General features: G+C 36.6%; 1 protein-coding gene across 1 annotated transcript in view; it reads left to right on the forward strand.

Annotated features, from left to right (window-relative positions):
- The first annotated feature begins 1,992 nt into the window (after positions 1 to 1,992).
- The window catches only part of LOC130233207 (membrane-associated guanylate kinase, WW and PDZ domain-containing protein 1), a 153,747-nt gene continuing 129,084 nt past the window's right edge, over positions 1,993 to 26,655 (forward strand). Inside the window, exons 1-2 of the mRNA XM_056463135.1 lie at positions 1,993 to 2,272; positions 17,358 to 17,474. Of these exons, the coding sequence (XP_056319110.1) occupies positions 1,993 to 2,272; positions 17,358 to 17,474 (397 nt within the window). The remainder of the gene's footprint in view (positions 2,273 to 17,357; positions 17,475 to 26,655) is intronic.

Raw genomic sequence — 26,655 nt, forward strand, 5'->3', positions numbered from 1 at the left:
GGAGTGATGACGCATCGGTTTCTCATTATTATTTCTAGCTGAGTTTTCTTATCCTATGAGAAGACCATGCTTCTTACTTATTCATGAGAGCACATGCTTTCCGAAGGCAAGGCAGACCTGCCAAGATGGGAAACCAAATGACTGGGTGAGATCGCGTCCGCGCATGACACAGGTCGTATGTGTTTGTTTTCCATGATCCACGGTGTTTGTTGCATGTTTTTCCCCGTGATGCTGTCAGGACCGATATAGCAAAGCTGTTGGTTTGCAGCAAGCAGTTTTGAGCTGTATGAGAATTGGAGAATAGCTGACTTTGTCTTTCATGAGTTGAGTTTGTTGTCATACAGATATATCGCCTATCCGTGCTGTTGTGTTCGCCTATGTTTAAAATCTCCAGATTACCAGCAGGGCTAATTGTTGAAATAGACAGGGAAAGAGACCTGCTGCACTGCTATCCACTGTGTATGGATTCAGACCTGGGGATTGAGGAGGAGAGAAGTCCTCCTCATTTATAGTGTTTATATAAACACGATTATCTTTATAATGATACAAATAATGAACAAATTGTGGATATGTGTATATAAAATTACGAATAACAAATGTAGCAGAACATTAAATTACTCACTGTTTTTTTCTTTGCATTTTAACTTTGTAAACCAGAAAATCATAGGTGTCCTAACAGTGGGTGTCCTCATTCTGCTGGCCACGCCCACTCCTCCCTCTGCTCGCACACTGAAAAAAATTATTCAAAGATGATTCCTTGGATTTACACATTTTTTTACGTTAAGTGGTTGTAAAAAATTTATTTGGGCTGAATTGAAACAAACAAATTAAGTAGAACATTATTACATTTAATTTGTTTGTTTAAATTCAACACAAATAAATAGTTTGCAACAGTTCTGCATGCAACACTTTTTTCAGTGCAGTGCTCCACTGCCATCTTGGAGCATTTTTTGAAAACTTTTCTGAGGTAGACTTGAGCTGAAAGAGGGGGGTTTCATGGCCCTTTAAGGCCTGTGACTGTATAATTTGAAGCAAATTTAAACCATTTGTGCACAATAAATTATAAAGTTTCCTGCTTTAACAACAATAATCGTGTTTAATTACTGTACAATCAAAACTATTTTTTTTTTACATTTAATTATGGAATATGTGTAGCTCAATACTGTCAGACTACACCGAAAACCATAAAATGACATTTATTTCCAATTTATTTTTGTTCTACAGTTTTCATCTGTGCTTTAATTTGTTTTATTTAGTATATTTTTGGATAATTTTGTACATTTCATGCAGATGTAGTCCCCTAGAAAATCTTCCTAACCAGTGAAAAACTATGAATTCCTTCCAAATAGTTACTTAATTCATATCGTGAAATTATATTCATATTGCAATATATATCACAGAAATACAAAATATCACAATGTCACTTTTTTCCAATATCATGCAGCCCTAGTGTGATTAAATGATGACAGTTAATTTTCTTTGTGAACTATCCCTTTAAAAACAACAGCATTCTTATACACTTATTTTTTGAGCATGTATACATGTTTTGAAATAGTTTTTGGGGACACTGCATGTATTTTTCAGAAAGTCTGGCTTGATGAGCTCCTCCACCTGTTTTGATGCAGCAGGTTTGTGCTCATTTTGCCTCCCACTGACACGGCATCTGTTGATTTGTCTGGAGGGTCCTTATAGCCCAGATAGAAATGAGGGCATGCTCTTATTGTTTAAGGCAAAACCGACCTCCTGCCCTTTTTTGATCTGTCTGCTCCATGTCAGCTTCAGATTTAAAGAAGTAGTTCATGGAAAATGAATATTCTGCGATTTATTTAGTTTTTCGAAAAACCATAAGACTGTCTTTCATCAATCGATATGTACAACATTTCTAAGCAGTCAGTGTTTTGCATTAGATTTTCTCTGTTTAGTCCCTACTGACATGAATTTAATCTCTGTTTATATCCTCTCTCTCTCTCTCGCTCTCTCAGCTCGGTGGCCATGTCTAAGGTTGCAGTAAAGAAGCTGCACTGGCGGTCCAAAGTGCAGGAGAACTTTGTCCCGCTGGTCGGCAGCTCTGGAGAGTTGGGGATAGCCATCGGAGGCGGGGCTGATTATGGAGAATTCCCATTTGTCACGGCTGCACCAGGGGGCGGGATCACAGTTGGCGATATCATCTTAGAAATCGGAGGGACTCCTGTTTTGGGCCTGACTTTAGGAGATGTGCGTGGACTTCTCAACTCCTGCCCTCATCCGATCCGCATCAAGACTGTTTCTCCAGGTAATGATTGATTTTTTACGTTGTCACTGCACTGGTGTGAACATGAATTGGTGGTCTCTAAATAATAGTTTTCCTTCAGTTCTTGTTATTGTTAGTGGTTCTTGATATTTTGAGCATCAGAATTATTTTATTATTTATTATTTTACAGATCTCATCAGGGTGCGAATTTTACATTGATGATCATGGGGTCAACTTTTTTGGGAATGTTAGTTTGTGTAATACATGCTTTAGTGAATCAAATTTCTGTATATTTAAATGACATCTAATTTATTAATAAAACTTAAGATTTGTTTGAGGGATTTGTGGAATATTTAGTTTATTTTGACCTACAGTATCCTCTTGATTAGCTTCAGAGGTTACCAAAGGTCAAACTATGCATCTTTTTTTTTTTAAAGATTTATTTTAGGCCTTTTTGGCTTTATTGGACAGGAAGCGAAGTTGGAGAGAGAGAGAGAGGGGGGTAGGGTTGGGAAATGTCCTTGAGACGGGATTCAAACTCGGGATGCCCTGTCATGCTACTGCACCATATGTCGGTGCGCTAACGACTTGGCTGTTGCATCGACCAAACTATGCATCTTTACTGTATTTTTTAGGCTATACTGTATGTAGAAACAAAGACCTGTTTTTGAAAAAAGCTGTCATGTGAACACTTCACAATGTCTATTGGTGGTCTAGATCTAGTTTCAGACTGTTGAATGAATTGTTTCTTGCATAGATTGATTGGAACTTTCATGCATTGACAGTTGTACTGTTATAGGGGTGGTCAAATGTAAATTTATATGATCTGTTAGATCAGAGGCGGTTCATTCCGCTGTGGTGATCCCTGAATAATAAAGAGACTGTATGAATAAATGAATGAATGAAAAAATTAACGAATGTTAGATCAATGAAAACTATATCCTATTATTAAAGGGCTGACCCCCACGTAGCTCTTGTTTTGATGTCCTTCATGGGGGAAAGTGTTAATTAGGTGGGTCAATCCCTTAGCAAACCCCCAGTAATTCACACTCTTCTCACAACCTTCTCATAAGTTCTCATAATCTTATTTATCCTTTATTTTAGCAGGATAGTCCCATTGAGATACAAGATCTCTTCTTCCAAAAAGTCCTACCAAAATGGCTGCTCAAAAATATTTGTACTAAAACGCATATAAACAAAATAAAACAGATGCAATTGAACTCTCTTCTCATCAGACAAATATTAGAAACAAAGAAAGAAAATAAAGAAAAAGAAAGAAAAAATTAAATAAATAGATAGATAAATAAAAATATATTTTATAACAAGTACATGTTCCCTTTAGAACAGAGCCATAAGACTGAAAGATATTTACTTATTTATTTATTTATTTATTTATTTAATAGTGAGAGATTTCTAACATTAAAAAAGAGAGAATGCAGTTTTGCCGAACTCTTGGAATTTACCTAAAAATACTTTTTGTGATAAACAGCAGCATATTCACTTTCCTTCTTTGTATGAAATGATAGAGTGTATCTCGCTGTATCAATGTAAATGTGCGTGAAAGTCAAAAAGAAATACAAATTTTAATCTTAATGTTTTAATCTCCCAGTTTGTCATCTAACCATATACATATTTTTTTTTGCAATAGATTCAATTTTGTAAAGTTGAAGTACTGTTAGTTGATCTGTTTTAGTGCAACAGTTTCATTTCATTCAAGTTTAAAACCAAATTTAAGTTGGTCATTGACAGATGCAGAAACTGAATAATTTCCTGCAAGAGATTGATTTACTGAATGTGCTGTACACATAATTGTGCCTGAATGTAATCAGAATATAAATGAATTCTAGCTGAGGTTATTCCACAAACGATGTCATTAATAAATAATAAAACGGGTGCTAAAATAGAGCCCTGTGGGACACCATTTGTCATTTTCTCTTCAATTAAAATAATGTTTTCAACTGAAACCCACTGAATCCTAAACTTAAGTTTAAGCTCTGAATACCTACAAACCACTAATAACAAACATTGCAGCCACCTAGCAATATGCTAACAACCACTGGAATAATGTCAGCGTTTGCGTAGTCTCTCTTTTACAAATGGACTGCAATTTAAAGAACAAAATTAAGAAAATAATTATAATTCAGCAATTATGCATAAAAGTTTTCCAAAAGTGATAGTAAAATACATTGATGGAGATACAAAGATCTGTTTCAGTTAGACCAGGGATGGGCAAACTCGATCCTGGAGGGCCGGTGTCCCTTCATAGTTTTGCACCAACCCTAATCAAACACACCTGCTTGTAGCTTTCTAGTGATCTTGAAGACACTAATTAGGGTGTTCAGGTGTGTTTGATTAGTGTTGGAGCAAAAGTCTGCAGGGACACCGGCCCTCGAGCATCGAGTTTGCCCATGCCTGAGTTAGACACTGTTTTGTTGAACTTTCTAGTCAAGGTTTCCACAAATATGCAGTAAGAGCGGCAAACAATCCTATTAGAATACTTTCTAAAGGATCCCCATTAAGTACTGAAATATGGCTGCTAAAAATTCATTTTTACAAAACTTTTACCATTTATTATTTTTATTATCTGTCAGTGTTTGTTTATTTGTTTGTTTGTTTGTTTGTTTGTTTGTGGAATGATATCAATATATTGCTATAGTTTTTATTACAGTTTTTATTTGAATTTGTAATAATAGTTTTTGTATTTTTTTAAAAGCTAAAACTGTTTGTTTTCATAAAAAAATGGTTTATATAGTTTAACATTGGTTTTAGTTAGCCTTAGTAAGCACATTTTCCCCCATATGAAATACTCCCTCAATGTATACCAGGTTTGGGCAAACTCAGTCCTGGAGGGCCGGTGTAGTGCACAGTTTAGCTCCAACACTAATCGAGCACATCTGAACATGCTAATCAGTGTCTTCAAGATCACTAGAAATCTTTAAGCAGATGTGTTTGATTAGAGTTGGAGCTAAACTGTGCAGGACACCAGCCCTCCAGGACCGAGTTTGCCCACCCCTGATGTAAACTAATGGTCTCAAGCCTAATTCCTGGAGGGCCACAGCTCTGCACCGTTTAGCTCTAACACACACCTGCTTAATAGTTTCTAGTAGTCTTTAGCTGTTTCTCAATATGCGTTCTTCAGCGTTCTGGCGTCATCGTGTTTTCGTGTAACATCATTATCAACTGACAAAGTTCAGTTCCAAAACTCAAGACCGCAAGAACAGAGGAAGCATGAAAGTTCTCAATGGTGTTCTTGATATTAAGGACATGTCTATGCAGACTTGAGAGCAAAACTCACTCGAGATGTCCCAGAAGTCATTGCGGCTGAATAAGGGAGGTGGGAAGTGCAGCATTTTATATAGATTTAATATTAAAGTTCAGGGACATCATTTATTTTTCTCTGGAGTTTCCCTAAATGAAACATTGAAAGTAAACATTACCATGAATATCTTTATAAAGACATAAACACATTAAAGCCCTGCTCACACTGTGAGATTTCACTACCATGAAAATCTTTATAAAGGCATATACACAAGGGTGTTTATTTGCAGAAATTCGTATAAAAATTTGTTTTATTTGTATTGTGCAACATATATTTATAATATTTTTATGCATAGTATATATATTAAAGGGGCGACGCGACAGCGCAGTAGGTAGTGCTGTCGCCTCACATCAAGAAGGTCGCTGGTTCAAGCCTTGGCTGGGTCAGTTGGCATTTCTGTGTGGAGTTTGCATGTTCTCCTCACATTTGTGTGGGTTTCCTCCGGGTGCTCCGGTTTCCCCCACAGTCCAAAGACATGCGGTACAGGTGAATTGGGTAGGCTAAATGATCTGTTGTGTATGAGTGTGAATGAGTGTGTATGGGTGTTTCCCAGAGATAGGTTGCAGCTGGAAGGGCATCCGCTGCGTAAAACATATGCTGGATAAGTTGGTGGTTTATTCCACTGTGGCGACCCCAGATTAATAAAGGGACTAAGCCGAAAAGAAAATGAATGAATGAATATGTATTGAAAAGGGGAAAAGCAACAAATCATTAGATGAATGCTGTAATGTTTAAATAATTTCCATTAAAAATGCGTGAAGGTCATGTGACCATCAGGAAAAACCAGGGAAGAATGCAGCATCTCTTTCCTAACAGGACGTGTTCTGTGTTCTCACAGTTCCTGAGTTCATTCTTCCTAGGTAACTTGGCAAGATCGGTCTCCATAAGAACGCAAATCCGTTCACTGCATTCTGGGAATTGAGAAGCAGTCTATGGCTGTTCTTCCTGATGGTCACATGACCTTTACATGTTTTTAATAGAGAATTATTACAGCATTCATACAACGATTTATTGTTTTTTTTTAAATATATATATATATATATATATATATATATATATATATATATATATACAGTATATATATACAGTATATATATATATATATATATATATATATATATATATATATATATATATATATATATATATATATATATATATATATATATATACTATGCATAAAGGCTTTACAAATATACGTTGCACAATACAAATAAAACTAATTTTAATATGAATTTCAGCAAATAAACACTCTGAAGGCAGGCTCACACTGTGCGTTTTTTTGTTTTGTTTTGTTTATTTATTTATTGATTTATTTATTTATTTATTTTTTATAATCCTAAACAAATGTAGCATGTCAGACTGCATGAACATGGCTCCCATGTCACACTGTAAGATCTCAGCTATCTCAAAGTCCAACTGAAAGAAACACAAAAGAAAACGCCCCCGGAGTTTGACGTCATGCACCCGTGACACTTTCACTATCCCGCATTCTGAAATGATTCCTCTCAGCAAACGTAAACTATCTGTATAATAAAATAAAAAAAAAACAGTTTTGACTTCGCCGCAGTAATGTGAATTGTCGCATGGATTGCGTCATCAGATTCTGCGCTCCTACTGATTCTTGGATTGACGCTCATCGTAGCAATTGTCACACTGCAGGAAAGTGTCTGAAATCTTCTGACACTGCCATAGCTTCATCGGAGGAAAAATCTGATCGCAACTGTCATTAAGCTGCTGTCTGTGAACATGTCTAACCAATGATCAAAGATCACCGATTTTAGCCTAGGATTTCAGGAATCTTTTAGGATTTCCCAAATCTGTCTAAGATGACAAAATCGTGGCTGAAATCTCACAGTGTGAGCAGGGCTTTAATGCATTTATGCCTTTTTAAAGATTTTCATGTTAACTTTCACCGTCTCATTTAGGAAAACTCTTAAGAGAAATAATTTTATAAATAACTTTTATAATAAATCTGTATAAAATGCTGCTCTTCCACCTCCTTTATTCAGATGCAATGACTTCTGGGACTTCTCAAGCAAGTTTGGTGCTAAAGTCTGCATCGATGCATCCTCGATATCAAGAACACATCCGGGAACTTTCAATCGTCCAGTGTTCTTGCTTTAATTAGGGTTGTAGCAAAACTGTACAGAGCTGTGGCCCTCCTGCAATCGAGTTTGAGACCTATGATGTAAATGAAAGCATTTAAAGTAAATTCACTGAATATCCTATTAATAAAACACTTTTTTTCTCATTAGAAATGAATCCTCTTCACTAATACCCCATATCAGCTATTCATAATGTCAAAACAGCATGACATATTCCAACACTAAAACAATAGTCCCTGATGCACGTCAAAATTCATCTTTGTCAGCTCTTTATATGGAGATTTTTGGTCCCTGGTTGCAGGATGGTGGTATTTATGTCACATTGGTCGTATGTCACCCCTAGGGGGAGCTGATATTTATCCCACAGTGTCCTGACATAGATGATTTTTTTTTTTGTCAAACAATATGTCACACCTGACCATGACTTCCTCTGTCCTCTGTTAGATTGATGAGCAAACCGAGTCCTTTATATTCCCTCACCCTTGCTTCTCTCTCTCTCTCTCTCTCCTCTGCTGTTCTCGCACCTCTAACACCTCCAACTACTAACTGCTGAGTATTAAATTGAGCTTTGTCAGTAAGGTTATAATTCACAGTTGTACGTTGCATTAGCTGATGAGAACATCCCATAGGCCTATAATACGGACTTACGGCTCCTGCTCTGTTATTAATATCATTTTTTCTATCTTCCTGTGTTTCCTATACAAACGGTGGCCACAGAGAACAGGAGCTGTGTGCTAATTCAGGCACTGCTATTTTAAAATAGATCAATATGTACTGTCCCCGCTGAAATACATCCAAAAGCAGTTCTGTTTTCTAAAGGCTGGAAGTGATCAGAGCGAACGCTTGAGGATTTAAACCGGTTTCATTTCCATTGTTTCTTGCTTCTAAATTGCTGCAGGAAAATGAATTATTAAACAGCGTCTTTTTGATGTTTGTTTGTGTTTAAAAGGTGTCTAATAGACGTCTAATCACAGACATCTTGCACTGTAAAAAATCTGTTAATTAACAGTTTCTGTATTCTGTGATTCACAAGTTTTTTCCTTTTTTATGGTTATGAATTGCATTATGGGGTGTTGATCTCTGCTCTGTCAACTGTTAATGTAGAAAATGTAACTCTACAGTTTAAAAAAGTGACTTTTTAGTAAAAGTGAATTAATATATAGAGAAATAAGTCTGTGAAAAAACTGAAATAGATTCTGGAATCTTATTTCAAGGTTTTTCGCTGGCAGCTAGCTCTCACATGGTCGAGTAGGGTCTGTCTGTGCACTGCAAGACAGGGGCGTAACATGATTGGGCCTTAGATGCCTAACTTGAAGTACGTTAGAGGTGTAACTTGAAGTTATGGAGCCATGTTAAAACTATGTTGTCGGCTAGATGATGCCGTACATCAGTTATTAACGTCTACACCTACCCCATCCCCAAAACCAACCATCACAGTTATTAACATCTACATCTTCCCTAAATGTTAACTCAACCACCATAGTTATTAACGTCTACACCTACACCTACCCCAACCCTTAACCCAACCATCATAGTTATTAATGTACAGCCGCGAGCTGTGGAGGTTTTCATACTTGACACACTCACCATTGTACTGTTATTTGCAACCACAGGGGGTGATGCCGAGTAGGCTAACTGTCATGACAAAACAAATGAAGAAGAAGTCAGCGAGTGGAGTTGCATGAGTTGCTAAATGGATGAATATAAAATATCAAATGACTTGGTTGTGGATAAGTTTGGAGAAATCTTATGAAAACATCTGGTGAAAATGTTCGCTGTTAGGTATTTCCGCCATATTGCCAACTTGGTTTAATGGGATGACAATAACATCAAGTTACGCCTCTAAGTTACTACAAGTTACGCCCTTTCATCTTACGCCCCCGTCTTGTAGTCCGCAGACAGATACACTTGACATGGTTGCCCACTGAAGCTAAGTAGGGCTGTGCCTGGTCATTACCTGAATAGGAGACCACATGGGAAAGCTAGGTTGCTGCCGGAAGTGCTGTTAGTGACGCCAACAGGGGGTGCTCAACCTGCGGTCTGTGTGGGACCTAACACACTATAGTGAAGGTGACTCTGTATTGCTCAGTGAGTGCCATCTTTCAGATGAGATGTTAAACCGAGGTCCTGACTCTCTGTGGTCATTAAAAATCCAAGGATGTCCTTCGAAAAGAGTAGGCATCCTGGCCAAATTTGCACACTGGCCTCTGTCCACCATGGCCTCCTAACCATCCCCATATCATAACTGGCTTCATCACTCTACATCACATTCATGTGTCCTCTCCACCAATCAGCTGGTGTGCAATATGGCTGCCATCGTATCATCCTGGTGGATGCCTCACACTGGTGGTGGATGAGGAGATTCCCCCCAATGTGTAAAAGTAAGAGTGTCCAGAAAAGTGCTATATAAATGGAAGGAATTATTAATTATTATTATGATATATAACACCATTATTATTACACCATTACAATTATTATAATATATAACTTAATAAAAGTTGCTTTAATAATGTTTTTCAATTAGGTGTGAGTATTAAAACATATAAAAGAAGCCTGGTCTAGGGAATTTGATGAAGAAGTGCTTGACAAAACTTGGAATGAATGTCTTGAAAGGATGCATGATTGTTCAATAAAAACGAGGCACAGGTTAATACAGTTTAAAGTAATTCTGGGATGTGTTATTCAAAAAGTAAACTAAGTAAAATATTTGATTCTATTTCCCCTATCTGTGACAGATCCAAAATGGAGAGTTCTCTATCCCACATGTTTTGGTTTTGTCCTAAACTCTTCAATTTCTGGAAATATATTTAACATTTTTTCTTTCAAAGGGAGGTTAAGCCGGATCATTGTCTTGCAATTTTTGGATATTCCGAGACATTAGACAATTTTACAAAGTCCCAGCAACGTCCCCTTTTGATGTGCATAACTCTACCAAAGAAAAGGATACTTTTAAACTGGAAAACGTCTGACCATCCATGTTTAAAAGCATGGATGATTGAATTGTATCGAGTCAATTAGCTCGAGAGGATACGCTCCTTGGAAACAAAATCTCAACACCAATTTCAAACTGTATGGCAACCTTTTCTGGATTTCCTCAAAGCTGATTAGTGCTATGCTAACGATTTATTGGAGCAATTGATCATACTCTGATAATTACATTTAAACATTATGATTGCTTGGATTAATACATACCCCCCATTTGTTTGTTATTTATTCATTTTAATTAATTTAATAATTTCTTTTTATTTTCAGATTATTTTGCTGGGGTTGCTGTGTTTATGCCAGTGGATTTCCTTTGTACTGCTTTTAAAAAAGAAAAAAGCTTAAATAAAATATGAAAATAAGTTGTTGAAAGAAAGATCAAGGTCATATAATGCAATTCAAAAGCATTAATAAGCTGGGAAAAATATAAAGAAAATAAAAACATGAGTCACTAAAAACAGAAAACTGCTAATTTACAGCTATTATTTTACTGTGTGGCTAAAACAGGCAAAATTTGTCATATTTTAATTTGTAATCTAACAGACGTCTAACAATAGTCCAAAAATGTGTAGTCATTCATTCCTTTGTCTTTGATGTCTATTGTTGGACTATTGTTAGCTGTCTATTTTTACGGACAGTTGTAGCCTTGATTTTTCATGTCTATTAAATGTCTTTTAAACACACACACACACGCACACACACACGCACACACACACGCACACACACACACACGCACACACACACACTACTATTGTGCTTGATTGCTTTTCTAGCCAATAAAGTGTTTAATGCTGGTTAATGTGGTTAATGTTTAGGCGGTAAAGCATTTTCAAACCTTTGCTATGCAGTAGCTGAGGTGTGTAATGTTGGTGTGTATTTGCTGGCTACTCTTGTGCTCTGGAGCTCTTGGGGAATTTGCTAATGTGTACTGGGGGTTGCCAGATCATTGCTAAGTAGTTGCTAAGGCAGTGTTTCCCTGTGTGTCCTGTTCCTGGAGGCACACCATTTTCAAACTCTTCCTCATCAAATATACCTGAATCAACTCATCAGAACATTAGAAGAGACCCCGAAACCTGAAATGAATGGGTCAGATAAGCGAGACATCCAAAATATGCACTGTTGGTGTGCCTGCAGGAACAGGGTTGGGAAACACTGTAGTGTTTGCCGAGTTTAGAGCATTACTCAGCATTGCCGAGTTTAGAGCATTACTATGCATTATATGTGGTCGCTAAGGTGTTTCTAGGTAGTTGTTATGGTGCTTTTGCTTTTGCTTATCCCAAGTAAAAAAAAGTTAAATCTATATTTATTCTGTTTGTAAGCAATAATTTCCCTTTAATGCAAATTCATGGGATTATTTTATCTTCCGTCAGGGGCATCTTTTATGTTCATAGCACAAACATGCAGGACTATTCACATGAAGAAGTTTTATATTGTACTTTGTGTAGTTACACTGTAAAAAAAAATATCGTAAAAAAAAGGTCAAATGACTGGCAGCTACGGCTGCCAAACAAAAACCATAATATTACGGTAAAATTTCTTTATTGAAATAAAGTGCAAAAAATAATAAATCTACAGATATTTTCATTAAAATGTTTACAGAAAAACACTGTTATTTTACAGACTTTTCCTAGATTATTACGATCAAATCCGTTCAAAAAAGTTACACACTAAGAGTTTTACAGAGAAACACTGTTATTTCACAAACTTTTCCTAGATTTTTATGATCGAACACCATCAATAAAGTGACTGCACTAAAATTTCAAGAGAAAAAATTTTATTTAAAAGAATTTTATCTCTCAACCATAACAATTAAACACCTTTAATAAAATGTCAAGCCATGCTCATGGTCGTAATTTAACAGTTTTATTTTGGATCAAAAACGTCTGGAAAAACAACAAACGAGATACAACTGATTAAAATTCTCACAACTTTAAGATTACAGTTGTTACATTTTATTGAATAGTTTATGTAAAACATGTAGAGGTTTAAGTTATATGGAATAATTCAGTTACAAATCTTAAATGAAATGGAACTTTAATGTGAAGGGGATGCTGACAAAGTTGTGCAGATCCAAATGCAGCTTTATTACACAGAGATGGTCAGGCAAGCAACAGACAACACAGGGGCAAACAGATGTATGCAGGGAATCCAGAGTCATGGTCAAATAACAGCCAATTGGTCAGTCCAAGCAGCAAACCACATAAACAATTAAACAAAGCACAGCAAAAGAAAGAAACGCATCATAATGTTCACAGTAACAGCATAACAAGACTTAGCAATTGGTGCGTGCGTCTGTGCTGCATTTAAAGTCCATGTAATCAGTTCATAACGATCCTCCGACTGTGTGTGTGCAATTAGCGGAATCCGGAGCAGGTGCATGTGAGCGGAATTTATCTTTTTTTTTTATTGAACAGATTTGATCGTAATAATCTAGGAAAAGTCTGTAAAATAACAGTGTTTTTCTGTAAACATTTTAATGAAAATATCTGTAGATTTATTATTTTTTGCACTTTATTTCAACAAAGAAATTTTACCATAATTTTATGGTTTTTGTTTGGCAGCCGTAGCTGCCAGTCATTTGACCTTTTTTTTAAGATTTAAATTTTTTTTTTTACAGAGCAAGTAATTACAATTTATTACTTTAATTTTACGTAATTTTAAATGTACTTCAAAAAAACTGGAAAAAACACTAAATAATACGGCAATTATATTGTATAAAACATGAAAATTCCTGTAATTTGTCATTAATTTTATAGTACATAAAATAACAGTCAAGCTGTTAATTTACAAATATTGTTTGTAATTTTTACGGACTTTTGAATATAATTTAAAATAACAGAAAAAATACTGTATAAATAATACAGTAATTTCCTTGTATAAAAAACAAAAACGTCAGTAATTTGTTTTTAATGATAAAGTACCTAAAATGACATTCAAACTGTTAATTTAGAAAGATTGTTTGTCGTTTTACTAAGTTTTGAATTTAATTTGAAATTACAAAAAAATACTGTAAAAAATTTAGAGATATTTTCTGTAAAATTAGGTATTTTTTTTACAGTGTACCTGACCCTAAATAATGCTAATGTGTCTAAATTTAAGGTGTCATAAAATGTAAATCCAGATTTACCCATGCATAGCTGAATAATAAAAGTTTAGCATATGGAAATGGCACACCGTGAGCCTCAAACACCATTGTTTCCCTGTTTTTATGTCAATTTGTAAAATTCTTGTGAGGCAAATCTGAACAAAAAACAGACAGTCTTGTTGCACACAGGATCATTAATATGCACACAGGCTGTTTAATTGGCCACATTTCTTTGTGAAAAAACAATTTTTACCCTTATTGTTAAGTTTATCTAAGGTTTTATTAAACTTTCTATGTTTGTGGGACTCTTATTTTAAAAAAAGTGGGAGAGACAGGGAGACTAAAATCTGCCACACCATGCTGTTACATCTTTTCATTTTTTTTCTATATGTTGCAAAGTGGCATGGACAGGAGGTAAATGATGGTACCAGTGCACATACACTAAAACAATTTTTTCATAATGGGTTATTATGAGCAGTTCTCTGCCAGCCATCTGTTCACAGCATGTGAGAATACAAAATGGGGCCTAAATTTATTAAGCGCCACCCAGAAGAGACATGATAAGGTGTCTTTTGTTAGTTTAGCATGTATATTGCACAATTTAATGTAAATGTTTGTAATGAGGCAACAAACACATGTAGACTGCAGAGTATACACTCACTGGTCATTTTATTAGGTACACCTTACTAGTACCGGGTTGGACCCCCTTTTGCATCCAGAACTGCTTTAATCATTCATGGCATAGATTCAGCAAAGTACTGGAAATATTCCTCAGAGATTTTGGTTCATATTGACATGAAAGCATTATGCAGTTGCTGCAGACTTGTCGGCTGCACATCTATGATTCGAATCTCCCGTTCCACCACATCTCAAAGGTGCTTTATTGGATTGAGATCTGGTGACTGTGGAGGGCATTTGGGTGCAGTAAATTCATTGTCTTGTCCAAGAAACCAGTCTGAGATGATTCACACTTTATGACATGATGCATTATCCTGCTGGATGTAGCCATCAGAAGATGGGTACACTGTGGTCATAAAGTGATGGATATGGTCAGCAACAAAACTCAGGCTGTGGTTGTGCTCAATTGGTACTAATGGGCCCAAAGTGTGCCAAGAAAATATCCCCTACGCAATTACACCACCACCACCAGCCTGAGCCGTTAATACAAGGCTGGATGGATCTATGCTTTCATGTTGTTGACGCCAAATTTTGACTCTTCCATTTGAATGTCGCAGCAGAAATAGAGACTCATTAGACCAGGCAACGTTTTTCCCATCTTCTATTGTCCTATTTTGATGAACCTGTGAGAACTGTAGCTTCAGTTTCCTGTTCTTAGCTGACAGGAGTGGGACCCGGTGTGGTCTTCTGCTGCTGTAGCCCATCCGCCTCAAGGTTGGATGTGTTGTGTGTTCAGAGATGCTCTTCCGCATACCTCTCTTGTAACGAGTGCTTATTTGAGTTACTGTTGCCTTTCTATCAGCTGGAACCAGTCTGGCCATTCTTTGAACTCTGGCATCAACAAGGCATTTGTGCCCACAGAACTGCCGCTCTCTGGATATTTTCTCTTTTTCTGTAAACCCTAGAGATGATTGTGCATGAAAATTCCAGTAGATCAGCAGTTTCTGAAATATTCAGACGAGCCCGTCTGTCACCAACAAACATGCCACGTTTAAAGTCACTAAAATCACCTTTCCTCCCCATTCTGATGCTCGGTTTGAACTGCAGCAGATCGTCTTGACCATGTCTACATGCCTAAATGCATTGAGTTGCTGCTATGTGATTGGCTGATTTGAAATTTGCGTTAACGAGCAGATGGACGTAGACCTAATAAAATGGATGGTGAGTGTTAAGGGTGTCACACACCGGATGCGCCGCTCAGCGCCACGACACGGCGCGTACATGACAGTTGAAAGTATTGCACACCAGACGCGCACATTTGCATGGGATTTAAAATGAAAATAATCAGATGGTGCTCTGTGGCGCAACAGAAATATGAACAGTGTCCTGAGTCATGGCTGGGCGCCATGGACAGCCACCAACAGCCACCAACAGCCACCGACTTGCGCCGCCGGTGTGTGTACCCTGATAGAAACCTATGTTTAGAAAACTGAAATATATGGCTCCGCGCCACGTAGCATCTGGTGTGTGACCCCCTTTTGTGTACAATGCACGGTTATGCATTGTGTCATATCACTTAGCTCTTACTGCTATTTTTTGGAGTGAATGGATGTCAATAAATTTAAGAAATTATCTTATATGTAGAGATTGATATTAAATTCTGCCTGTGTTTTCATATATGCTAAAGCTTTAATATACAACTCTAAACACATTTCTGCTGGTCCTTTTTGTAGAGTCTAATTTGAATTGAACTATATTTCATCCACAACACAACTCAGGAGTAAAACAGGTTACTCTGGTGGCTTAAAGATAAAAGAGAGATAAAATAGATAAAATAAGATAGATAAAATAAACCAGCCACATGATTTAAAAAGATTTAACAAGGCAACTTCTCAATTTGTTAAAATGAAGTGTGATTACTTTCACATTTATTTCAGAGTACATTACACTGTATGTGTGTGTGTGTGTGTGTGTGAGAGAGAGCGAGAGATCAATCAATGACACAAGCTACAGAAATTAAGAGCAGAGTTAATTAATATTTACGACCACTATTTGGACCATTCCAAATATGGTCAAAATGGAGCTTTTGCTTATAGTGGTAATTTGTGGAGTTATAAATGAGCATATAAAACCATAAAAACATACCTAAGACACATACCGACTATGTAGATATCAGTGCATGATTTAACGTATTGAGTTAATGCACTATATAGCACCTTACAGTAGAGAGAGCTCAGGGAGAGCAGCAGACCAAGCAATAGCTTCCTCCCATAATATCGCAGGGGTCATTTCATACCTATATGCTGTGTGCGTGAGTGCACTCATGTGGTTGCAGGGCTTATGTTCCTTTATGAGAACTGTGAGCTGAGTTTTATTACTATGAGAGGTGAGGTGGGGGGAGGGTCTGTCGTTTTGATGGGTTCGAGAGGCACTCTGTTCATCTATAACAGCCAAGTGGCCTGTCATCAGAGACCATAAAGCACAGCAGATGAAATAAAGAGATCAGCCATGTTGAGGGGAGCACTGGGCAGCCGTGCCAAGACTGCGTGTGTGACATTTTTCACTTTAATCCAAGGCTGCATGTGTGTGGGAGAACGTCTCTGTATGGCGCACACTGTTCATTATAACCCAAATGCGTTTCTACATGGTGTGAGACAGCATTATGCTGACCATAAAAATGTGAATTCATTGTGGTCTTCAGTCTTTTGCGGTTCTGGCCGGATGGTAGAGCAACACTGGCTTCATTTGATTGATTAGATACACCGCTAATATCTGCAAAGGTTAATCAATACTGCCTCCGGGGACTGGAGAGAATGTATCAGTGTGTGTGTGTGTGTTTCTTTCCGCAAGCTCTTGAGTTTTTTTGAATTGCAGATTTTGAGGTGGGTAAGCATGCTGTCACATTTGAAAATGTTAATTTATGGGGTATTCCTGTGTTAAAAACACAGAGAATGTCTCTGTTTTGGATCATTTCAGTACTTCTGCTTACTCTTATTGTCTCTTTCTTCCTTTTAGGCTCAACTCTATGCAAGGATCTGAGATTATACTTGAGCAAATGTTTCACACCAGGTTCTATGGACAGTCAGCTCCAGCAGGTGATCCGAGAAAACCTCTACCTGAGAGCCGTGCCATGTGAGTACTCATAAATGTATATAAGTTGCTTTTTAAAAAAATGTTTCTGGAGCAATTTAATAATTTAGCATTTAAATGTCTGAAGATGCATTGATGTACCGCTGACCGGTTATTATTAGACATTTTGATCAAATTAAAATCACTGACATATAATATGGCAAATGCATGAAAAAAATACTGTAACCATGGTCCATCAATTAACCGTTTTGAAGGTCAGTTGCACATCTGTTGATCAACCCAATGTTTTCTTTGGGTAAAATAATTGCAAAACCAAAAATAAATCTGTACAGAGTAAGATTTGTTAGACATAAATGGATTTGAGTAATCTTGCTATCGAATCTTTTACAATGAAGGACCATTTTACTTCCTAGAACTGAAAATATAAGTACCTCTTTTCACACTGCAGGAACTTTAAACAATAATTGACATTTCTGTGTGGAGATTGCATGTTCTCCCCTGTGTTGGTGTGGGTTTCCTCAGGGTGCTCCTGTTTCCCCTACAGTCCAAAGACATGCACTTCTTTAGGTGAATAGGGTAAGCTTAATTGTCCGTAGTGTATCAGTGTGAATGAGAGTATGAGTGTTTCCCAGTGATGGATTGCAGTTGAAAGGCATCTGCTGCATAAAACATATGCTGGATAAGTTGACGGTTCATTCCACTGTGGTGACACCAGATTAAAAAAGGGACTAAGCTGAAACTAAAATGAATGAATGAATGAATAAGTGCAAGTATAGATAAATACAACAGAGCAAAGATATAAATGAGTTTTTTTCTGGACAAAGTTTGGACACTCCTGATTTGAGGCCGGGGGTGGCACAGTGGCTCAGTGGTTAGCACTGTCGCCTCACAGCAAAAAGGTCACTGGTTCGAGTCCCGGCTGGACCAATTGGCATTTCTGTGTGAGACCAGAAGAGCCACTGTGTCCCGCCACTTCTTTTAAAGTTCTAAACGCAAGTCCATTTGGTGTCTGTCTGTGGCAAATAGAAAACACAGTGGTGCTTTTCATGTGTCAGGTTAAAAAAAGGCTGTTTGCCCTATGTCTATGAAACTGTTCTTCTCTCATATTCCATTGTTGTTGTTTACGGGTACATGCGAGCAGCATGAAACATTTACAACCCAACCTACTGCAGTGTGAAGGTGTTGGAAGGTTTGAAATGTACTTGCAGAGTTCATGCCCTAATGCCTTCTAATTGTTTACCCTCTAGAGTGAGGGCATATGGATGAGCCTTTCTGAATGGAAGCAGTGTAGGACACCAAATCATTTCTATATATGCACAAAGGATCATGGGTGTCCCTAGTGTCCATCAGTTATTGCAACCTTTGTCTGCCGCTTATACGGGACTGGGTTGCAGCGAGGAGAGACCCCACACACTCTCTCTAGCTCCTCCGGAGTAATTCTGAGGCATTCCCTGGCAAGCTGAGAGACATAGTCCCAACAATGAGTCCTGGGTCTTCGTTGGGGCCTCGGGGACATGTCTGAAACATCTCCCTTTGAAGGCATCCAGATTCCCAAGACATCTCAGCTGGCTTCTCTCGATGTGGAGGAGCAGCGGCTCTACCCAGAGCTTCTCCTCAGTGACAGAACTCCTAAATCTGAGGAGAACCGCTATCTCTGCTCTGCAAATGAAACTCATTTCAGCTGCTTGTATCTGAGATGTTGTTCTTTCAGTTTCAGTTATTTCATCTCATGACCGTAGGTGAGAGAAGAAATGTAGATGACATGGAAGAGAGTTCTTGCACTTGGTGGAGGAGTTCAAGTGTCTTGAGGTTTTGTTTATGAGTGAGGAAAGGATGAAACATGAGATTGACAGGCGGATCAGTGCAGCGGCAGCAGTATAGCGGTCAATGTACCGCTCCATTGTGGTAAAGAAGGAGCTGAGCCGAAAGCTCTCAATTTACCAGTCAATCTACGTTCCTACTCCATCAGTTGTACCCTTCAAAATTCCAGAAGGGCTCTTTAAAGTGACAAGCTTTGAGCTGTTCAGTTTGGAAGAACACTTCAATATGTGATGAATGATTGTTTTCATTTTGAAGTGCGCTTGAACCCATTTGGAATGCACAGACAATAAAATTTATGCAAATGTATTGAAACTGATTGGAGCTAAAACCCGTGTAGGACACTGACCCTCCAGGAACAAGACTGGCTACCACTTCTGTCATTAGTCAGAAAAACCCAGAACTCTCATCTTGGGTTGTGTTGTTACTGTATTTCAGTGTTAAACATGCAGAGCTTTGTTTTGATTGTGCCTCTAGGTATCAGCTTTGTCTCAGCTGTTTTTCTTAAAAGCCCTTAGAGGAATAACAAAGAAACAAACAAGAGACTATTTATAGTCACCTTTTAACTTGTGCTATTCATTATTTGTATACAGTGAGAAAATAGGATAACATTAATGTGGATAGCCTTACTTAGTTTGCTTTGTGGATTTGAAGAATCATTTATATTCTACCAGACAAAGTCTTGTCGTCTATCCACGTTTTAGGAACAACAAATAATAACTTGACTTCTAGTTTATTATTTGGCACCAGAAGTGGCTTATATGATGGGCAAAGGTCTCTAGATTATGCTTATTTTATCAAAATAAAATATGATCATGCCTTGATTTTTAAATATTTAATTAAGACAGTAAGGTCTGACTTTGCTTAAGCAAAAGTCTTGTCACATAACAGAAATAATGTACAGTATAGAAAATAAAGTCACGGTGCAGTGGTAAAAGAATTAATATTGTGTATGACTGCCATGAGTTTGGGGGACTGCATCCATACATCTCTGCAATGACTCAAATATCTTATCAATAAAGTCATTTGGTATGTCAAAGAAAGCATTCTTGCAGGACTCCCAGAGCTCATCAAGATTCTTTGTATTCATCTTCAATGCCTCCTTCTTCCTCTTCCTCTTACCCCATACAAGCTCAATAATGTTCATATCTGGTGACTGGGATGGCCAATCCTGGAGCACCATGACCTTCTTTGCTTTCAGGAACTTTGATGTGGAGGCTGAAGTATGAGAAGGCGCGCTATTCTGCTGAAGAATTAGCCATTTTCTGTGGTTTGTAATGTCATGGGCAGCACAATGATACCTCAGGCTGTTGATGCTGCCATCCACGATCTCTCGCACACCCCATACTAAATATAACCCCAAACCATGATTTTTCTATCACCAAACTTGACTGATTTCTGAGAATCTTGGGTGCATGCAGGTTTCAATAGGTCTTCTGCAGTTTGTGATATTTGGGATGCAGTTCAACACACGATTCATTGGAAAAATCTACCTTCTGCCTCTTTTCCAAATGATCAACTAGAAGTCAATTTATTATTTGTTGCTCTTACAACTGGATCAATAACAAGACTTTTTAATTTATTAATTAATAATGTAATTTTCTCAGGAGACAAATTGGTAACACATAGCTGATGTATTCATTAACATAAACAATAAACAATACAGTTATTACAAGATTTATTCATGTTTGCTTACATTTGTTAATGAAACAATTGCTCATTGTTAGTTCATGTTGTCTAGTATTACCAAACACAATGCAGGTTTTTAATAATGCGTTAGTAAACGTTAAACTATGAATAATAAGCCATAAGCTACTAGTTACTGAAAACAATCATTTTAAGATTTTTTAAGAGCCCCCATTTATGTTACGAACCCCAATTTATAATGCTCGTCTAGGCAGGGGTCAGCAACATTAAAAGTACAATTCTCTATTTATTTAGAGACAAAAATATGTGTCTCTACATAAATAAGTGGCAACAAAAATATAGATAATTACTTTAACAATATTAACAAAATAATTAATCAATTAAACAAACAAACAAACAAACATCCAAAAAAAAAAAAAATAGATCAACAGAGAATGAAATAAACAGCAACAACACCAGCACGGCTCCTCAGCAGCGGCTGCGCAAGACGCGCACAGAATTCTGAGACCTTCATCAGGACAACAAGATACATAGAGATTCTCAGCAAGTACGGGTCAAGCTCACACCAGAGCAGAAATCGTGAGGATCAGTCAGACACGTGCTGGAAAACAAAGAGCCACACAATCGCATACTCATCTTCCGCTTATAAAGCTGGCAATCTGGATCAGCGGAAGGTGCAAGGCGGAGTTAGCCTTAGAGAAAAAAGAAACATCAATTAATATCAAAAACTCCAAAATGACAACAACAACAACAATAATAATAATAATAATAATAATAATAATAATAATAATAATAATAATAATAATAATAATAATAATAATAATAATAATAATAACTAAACTGGAACAATGCTGTACAAGCTTTGTCCAGTGTCTTTGTTAGTAAATACATTAACTAACATTAACTATGTGTGCTGTATTTTAAAGTGCGACAGACAAATGTGAGAAGCAGAAATCCCTATTAAAATTCTCAGTTTGTTACATTTTAATTTGATTTCATGTGCAATTTTTCTTTTCTATGGGTAAACACACACTTAAAAACACAAGTTTAAACAGCTGAATAAACTCCTTTGAAACGAACTTGTTATTTCATGCAACAGCGCTCAACATCTTGCACACAGGCTGATGGAGCTCAAGGTTGTGCAGTTTTTCTGATGAAGTGTTAATTGGGGTGTGATCCATTTAATAGCAAGCAGGTGTTGACAGCTCCAACTGCTTTTACTGCGACAAGAAAGAAGGATGTGAGAGAACCAAAGAGTGACAGAGAAGGGGGAAGGTAGATGATACAGTGATATAGAAATGAAATAGCTACTTCAGACATGATATTTCGATAATTGATTACACAACACCCTCATGTCATTCCAAATCCAACCTGCATTTTTCGAGAAGTGTTTGAAGTTTGAAATTTAAGCCAAAATGTGCAGTGTTCTGAATGAAAGCCAGGTTTATGAACTGTTGAATGCCACCTTAACTGACTTATTTCCACGCTTTTTACGCTCTTTTCTATCAGTGGTCTCTTTTTCACATCCTCTTTTCCACGCAAGTCCCTGTTGCTTAGTTTTTTTTTCTGTGCCCTTTATCCTGAGCTTCAAAATCCTAATTATATTTTGCGTAATTTCTTTCCCATTTTAATCTTTGTGCCGCGATAAGACACAGATTTGGATTAACCTCCATCAACATCATAAGCTTTTGTTAAGTAGATGAAGTTCTGCTAGTTTTTTACAGTGGAATTATTGCCAGGCATTGTATAAGAAGGGCAAAACAAACATGTGTTTCAGAGAAAACAAATGCTTTGATTAATGAAACCAGAAGACAGTAAACACATGGTCTATAACAATATAAGGTTTATCCATGATCTTTAAGCCATCTTGGTTATGCGCATAAGGATAACATTTTCCTATTTTTCAATGCAAATCGTCATAACCTTTATAACTGTATAAACTAGTGTAAAAGAATAGTTATTTTAAACAATTGACACAATAGTTGGCAGTCCATTTCGCCGTGGTGACCTCTGATAAATCAGGGACTGAACTATGCAATGGATGAATGGATGAATTGACACAACAACATGAGTTTGGAGTAAAAAATAAGCTATTCTCATAAATTGTTGTACTTTATTACTATATGCTATTATATTGATAAATGCTAGCTTCCACTGTAGTCTCATCTATTAACTGTAATTGTTCATTTAGCATTGGAATGCATTAGAACTTTCTGATTCATTGACCAGTGATGAATGTGACCAATACAGAGAAGTTTTTGTATACTGTGAAGATTATATGATCAAAAAGTCATAACAACATATGTTTTTATTTTAATTTTAGTAAATTAATCTGGTTTCTGATAACTTTGTTTTTTTAATTTGTTACGACCCTTGATGGAAATATGTCTAGGAAATTAAAAGGAGTAACATGAGATGACCAAAAGAAAAAACTAATGGTAAAGGTGGCAGGTGAAACACAAAACAACAAGTTTAGCATCACAAACAATTTATTGCTCCCAAAAACCATATATTTACAATATGTACAAACAGTAATAATATAATAATAAATTGAAATAAAAACAAAAACAAGACAAACAAGAGATGAGAGAGAGACAGAGAGAGACAGCGCATTAAGCTTTGCACTCGTTTTGCACGCAAATGTGACAGGATACAGGTTAATCTCCACTACTGTATGGATATCTGTTATATTAATGTACAAAATAAACCTGATTTAACGTCCACAAACCGGGATTGAAGCGTCTTCTTTTATAATTGTTCTGACACATGGCTGTGCTGATGAAGTAAATCGCTGTAATTCAATACACACATGCTCTGTTTTAAAACATGTTAAACTTGTAAAACTCACTCTTGATCATGTTTGATGATGATTAATGAACCTAGCGAACTGAACAGACCTTTTATTCCCGGTTGCTTTGCGCTCGTCCTGTCTTGTTGATAATGTTTATATACGTAACTACCGTACATGTTAATGCGCGCAGCTGTCAATCAATATTGGTGGGCGGGGGGACCGCACTCCTACGTAAAGTTGTGGTCGATCTGAAAACCGCTCCAATTGGTCCACAGTTTTTATGTTGTTAAATTTGAAAAAAAAGGACTGGGTGTGTTTATTTCACCCCAATATGTTTATACACTATACTTACACACATTTCTGTCCAAACAACTTGTAAAGTAGATTTTTCACCAAAGGTGCACAGCAAATTCTGGTCTTTGGAATAAACTCCCTGGGAGTTAAAATCAACTCAATCTGAGTGTACATGCGTGACCATCAAAAGTACTCCCCTGCAGAGTTAAAATCACTCTGCTTTTGGAGTTGAATTTTAACAATTTATTTTAGTTAAATTTTAACACTTTCTGGAGTTAAAATTGTAATCCTATAGAGAGTACTTTTACATTTGGGTATAATATGAACTCCTTACTAATGTTAAAATGTAACACTTCTTAGAGTTAAAGTGTACTTCAAACAATATATTTTTTTTTAGAAAAATGACTGAACTGATGCAATACTCTTTACCTACTGCTTTTATTTAAGCAAATCCACACATTAGATGTAGAAATTCCATTAATGGACACACTTTGAAATGAATTGTCATCATAGCATTAAATCTAACAGCAAACATTTTCAATTAATATATGTTAGCAGCTATTGCCAACTAAAACCAATGGCTTAGTAAAATTGCATAAGACAATCAACACATCACATTATGTAAAATTAACTTTGCAGGAATAAAAAGCAGCAAAACATATCTCGTCATACTCTTTAATCAAAGTCAACTCTGCTGGCTAAAGTTAGGATTTGCTCGATATTCTGAAACAAAGAAAAAAAATTATTTAGAAAGATAACCAAAATTAGACCTATTTTTTAAAAACAAAAAACCTTAATCTAATAACTGTGTTAATACTTGAAAATACATTCATTTTCTAACGTTATTTTGTAATGTTTACAGCATAAGATCTAGTTATATGGAAATAAAAAACAAACAAACTTACATTTTTTGGACACTGACCATTAAAATTTGAATAATTTAAGATCCAGAATCACTGCTGCTTAAACTGATCGACATTTTACATTATGGTAGTTTAAATTATTTTGGGTTTAAGTCAAGCTAAAGGACAATTCAAAATATATTCTTGGCAGCAAACTAGTTTAAAACAAGTTTAAATTGTCTGAAATTTAAGGTTATGACTGTAAATTAATAAATGATTTTAGTTTTATGGTTTTAGTTTTAGTGAGCTACAATAACACTGGACTGATGTCATATTTTTTTAATGAAACTATATATTTTTTAAGGAAAACAAAAGTTGTGTGGTGAATAATCTGATATTGTTAGAAATAATTTTTGATTAATGTTTTTACAATGTTACTTAAAATTAAACCAAGAAACAACATTCTTTAAACATGAAATGTGTGTTTTAAACGTTAAGAGAACATTCAAATGCAATTTTAATGTAACATTTATGTGGAATGTTCCACTAACTTTACCATATGAAATCAATTAGAAACATTCTCAAATATGTTACATGCTTAAAAAACATGAAGAAATAAAATTAATGAGAAGATAATGATTCCTAATGACAATGTCACAAGTACTAATATGTATCTTTAAGCTCATACACCCTCTGAAATAAAGCAAGCTGTCACTCGGGTGGTACCTTTTCAAAAGGTGCACATTTGTACTTAAAGGGTCATATTGGTACCTCAAAATTATATATTAGTACCTAAAAATTTTAAAAGGAACACTTTTGTACTTTTTAGGCACTAATATGTACCCTTGAGGTATTAATATGGACCTTTTAGGTACAAATTTGTACCACTCCAGTGACGGCTCACGTACCATTTCTATGAGTGTAAAATGCCCAATTTGGGAAGAATTTTGGAAGAATTCTCTCCCAGTACCTCTTTTGAAGCCGTTTTCAGAGAGTGTGTGGTGTTATCAAGATGGCCACTGAGTGAACTGACTTGCCTCAAAGGGACTTTGATTATTTTGTAAGACTTTTGTGGCTGCTTCAGGACTTCCTGCTGATATTGGTGATATTGAACACTCTTTTTCCCTCTTTCATTGTTTCCTCAAACATTGTTAGAAAAGTTTCCAGTCAGTTCATCGAGAGGACACGACGGTGCATGTTCTGGCCCTGCACATGTGTTTGAGCATGTGTGGGAGTGTGTCTGAAACATTGCGTCGACTTGAGTGGGGTAATCTCTGATTTACATTGAAGTAGGTCATGGCGAGCTTGACGCTGCCCGTCGTGTGCCATTCTGCTCACTGAGACACACACAATAACTGCAGGCATGGCTTTGAGCGCAGACTCTTCCAAAACACATGGGCTCCGTTTGAGATACAGCAACACACTTCAGGATTCACACGTGCTGCGCTCACATGGACACCCTCAAACATTTCATATTCACAAACTTACACAGGACAATGAACACAAAAACACATTGCAGCTGGGTACTTTTAATTTGTATATCCGTCTTGACCTGGAAATGCTACTGGAGAGCCCTGGAGACCAACAACACTTGAATATTTTGCAGATGTTTGAGCTGCTGATGTGTGGTTAATAGTTCTGTGCAGTTTCATTCATTGTGTTTGAACTTGCAGAGCATTCTGTGTTAATATGATGCAGTATTTAGGCAAAAATGAGCTCTCTTTGATGGGAAATATTGAAGATACTGTGACTGGTTGTCGGATCAGGATTGATTTGGCAGTGTAATTTGCCAGGCTGGCAGATTGCGTTTGAAACAGATGATTCTATTATG

Source organism: Danio aesculapii, chromosome 8, assembly GCF_903798145.1.
Source record: "Danio aesculapii chromosome 8, fDanAes4.1, whole genome shotgun sequence".
In the NCBI taxonomy this organism is placed as follows: domain Eukaryota; kingdom Metazoa; phylum Chordata; class Actinopteri; order Cypriniformes; family Danionidae; genus Danio; species Danio aesculapii.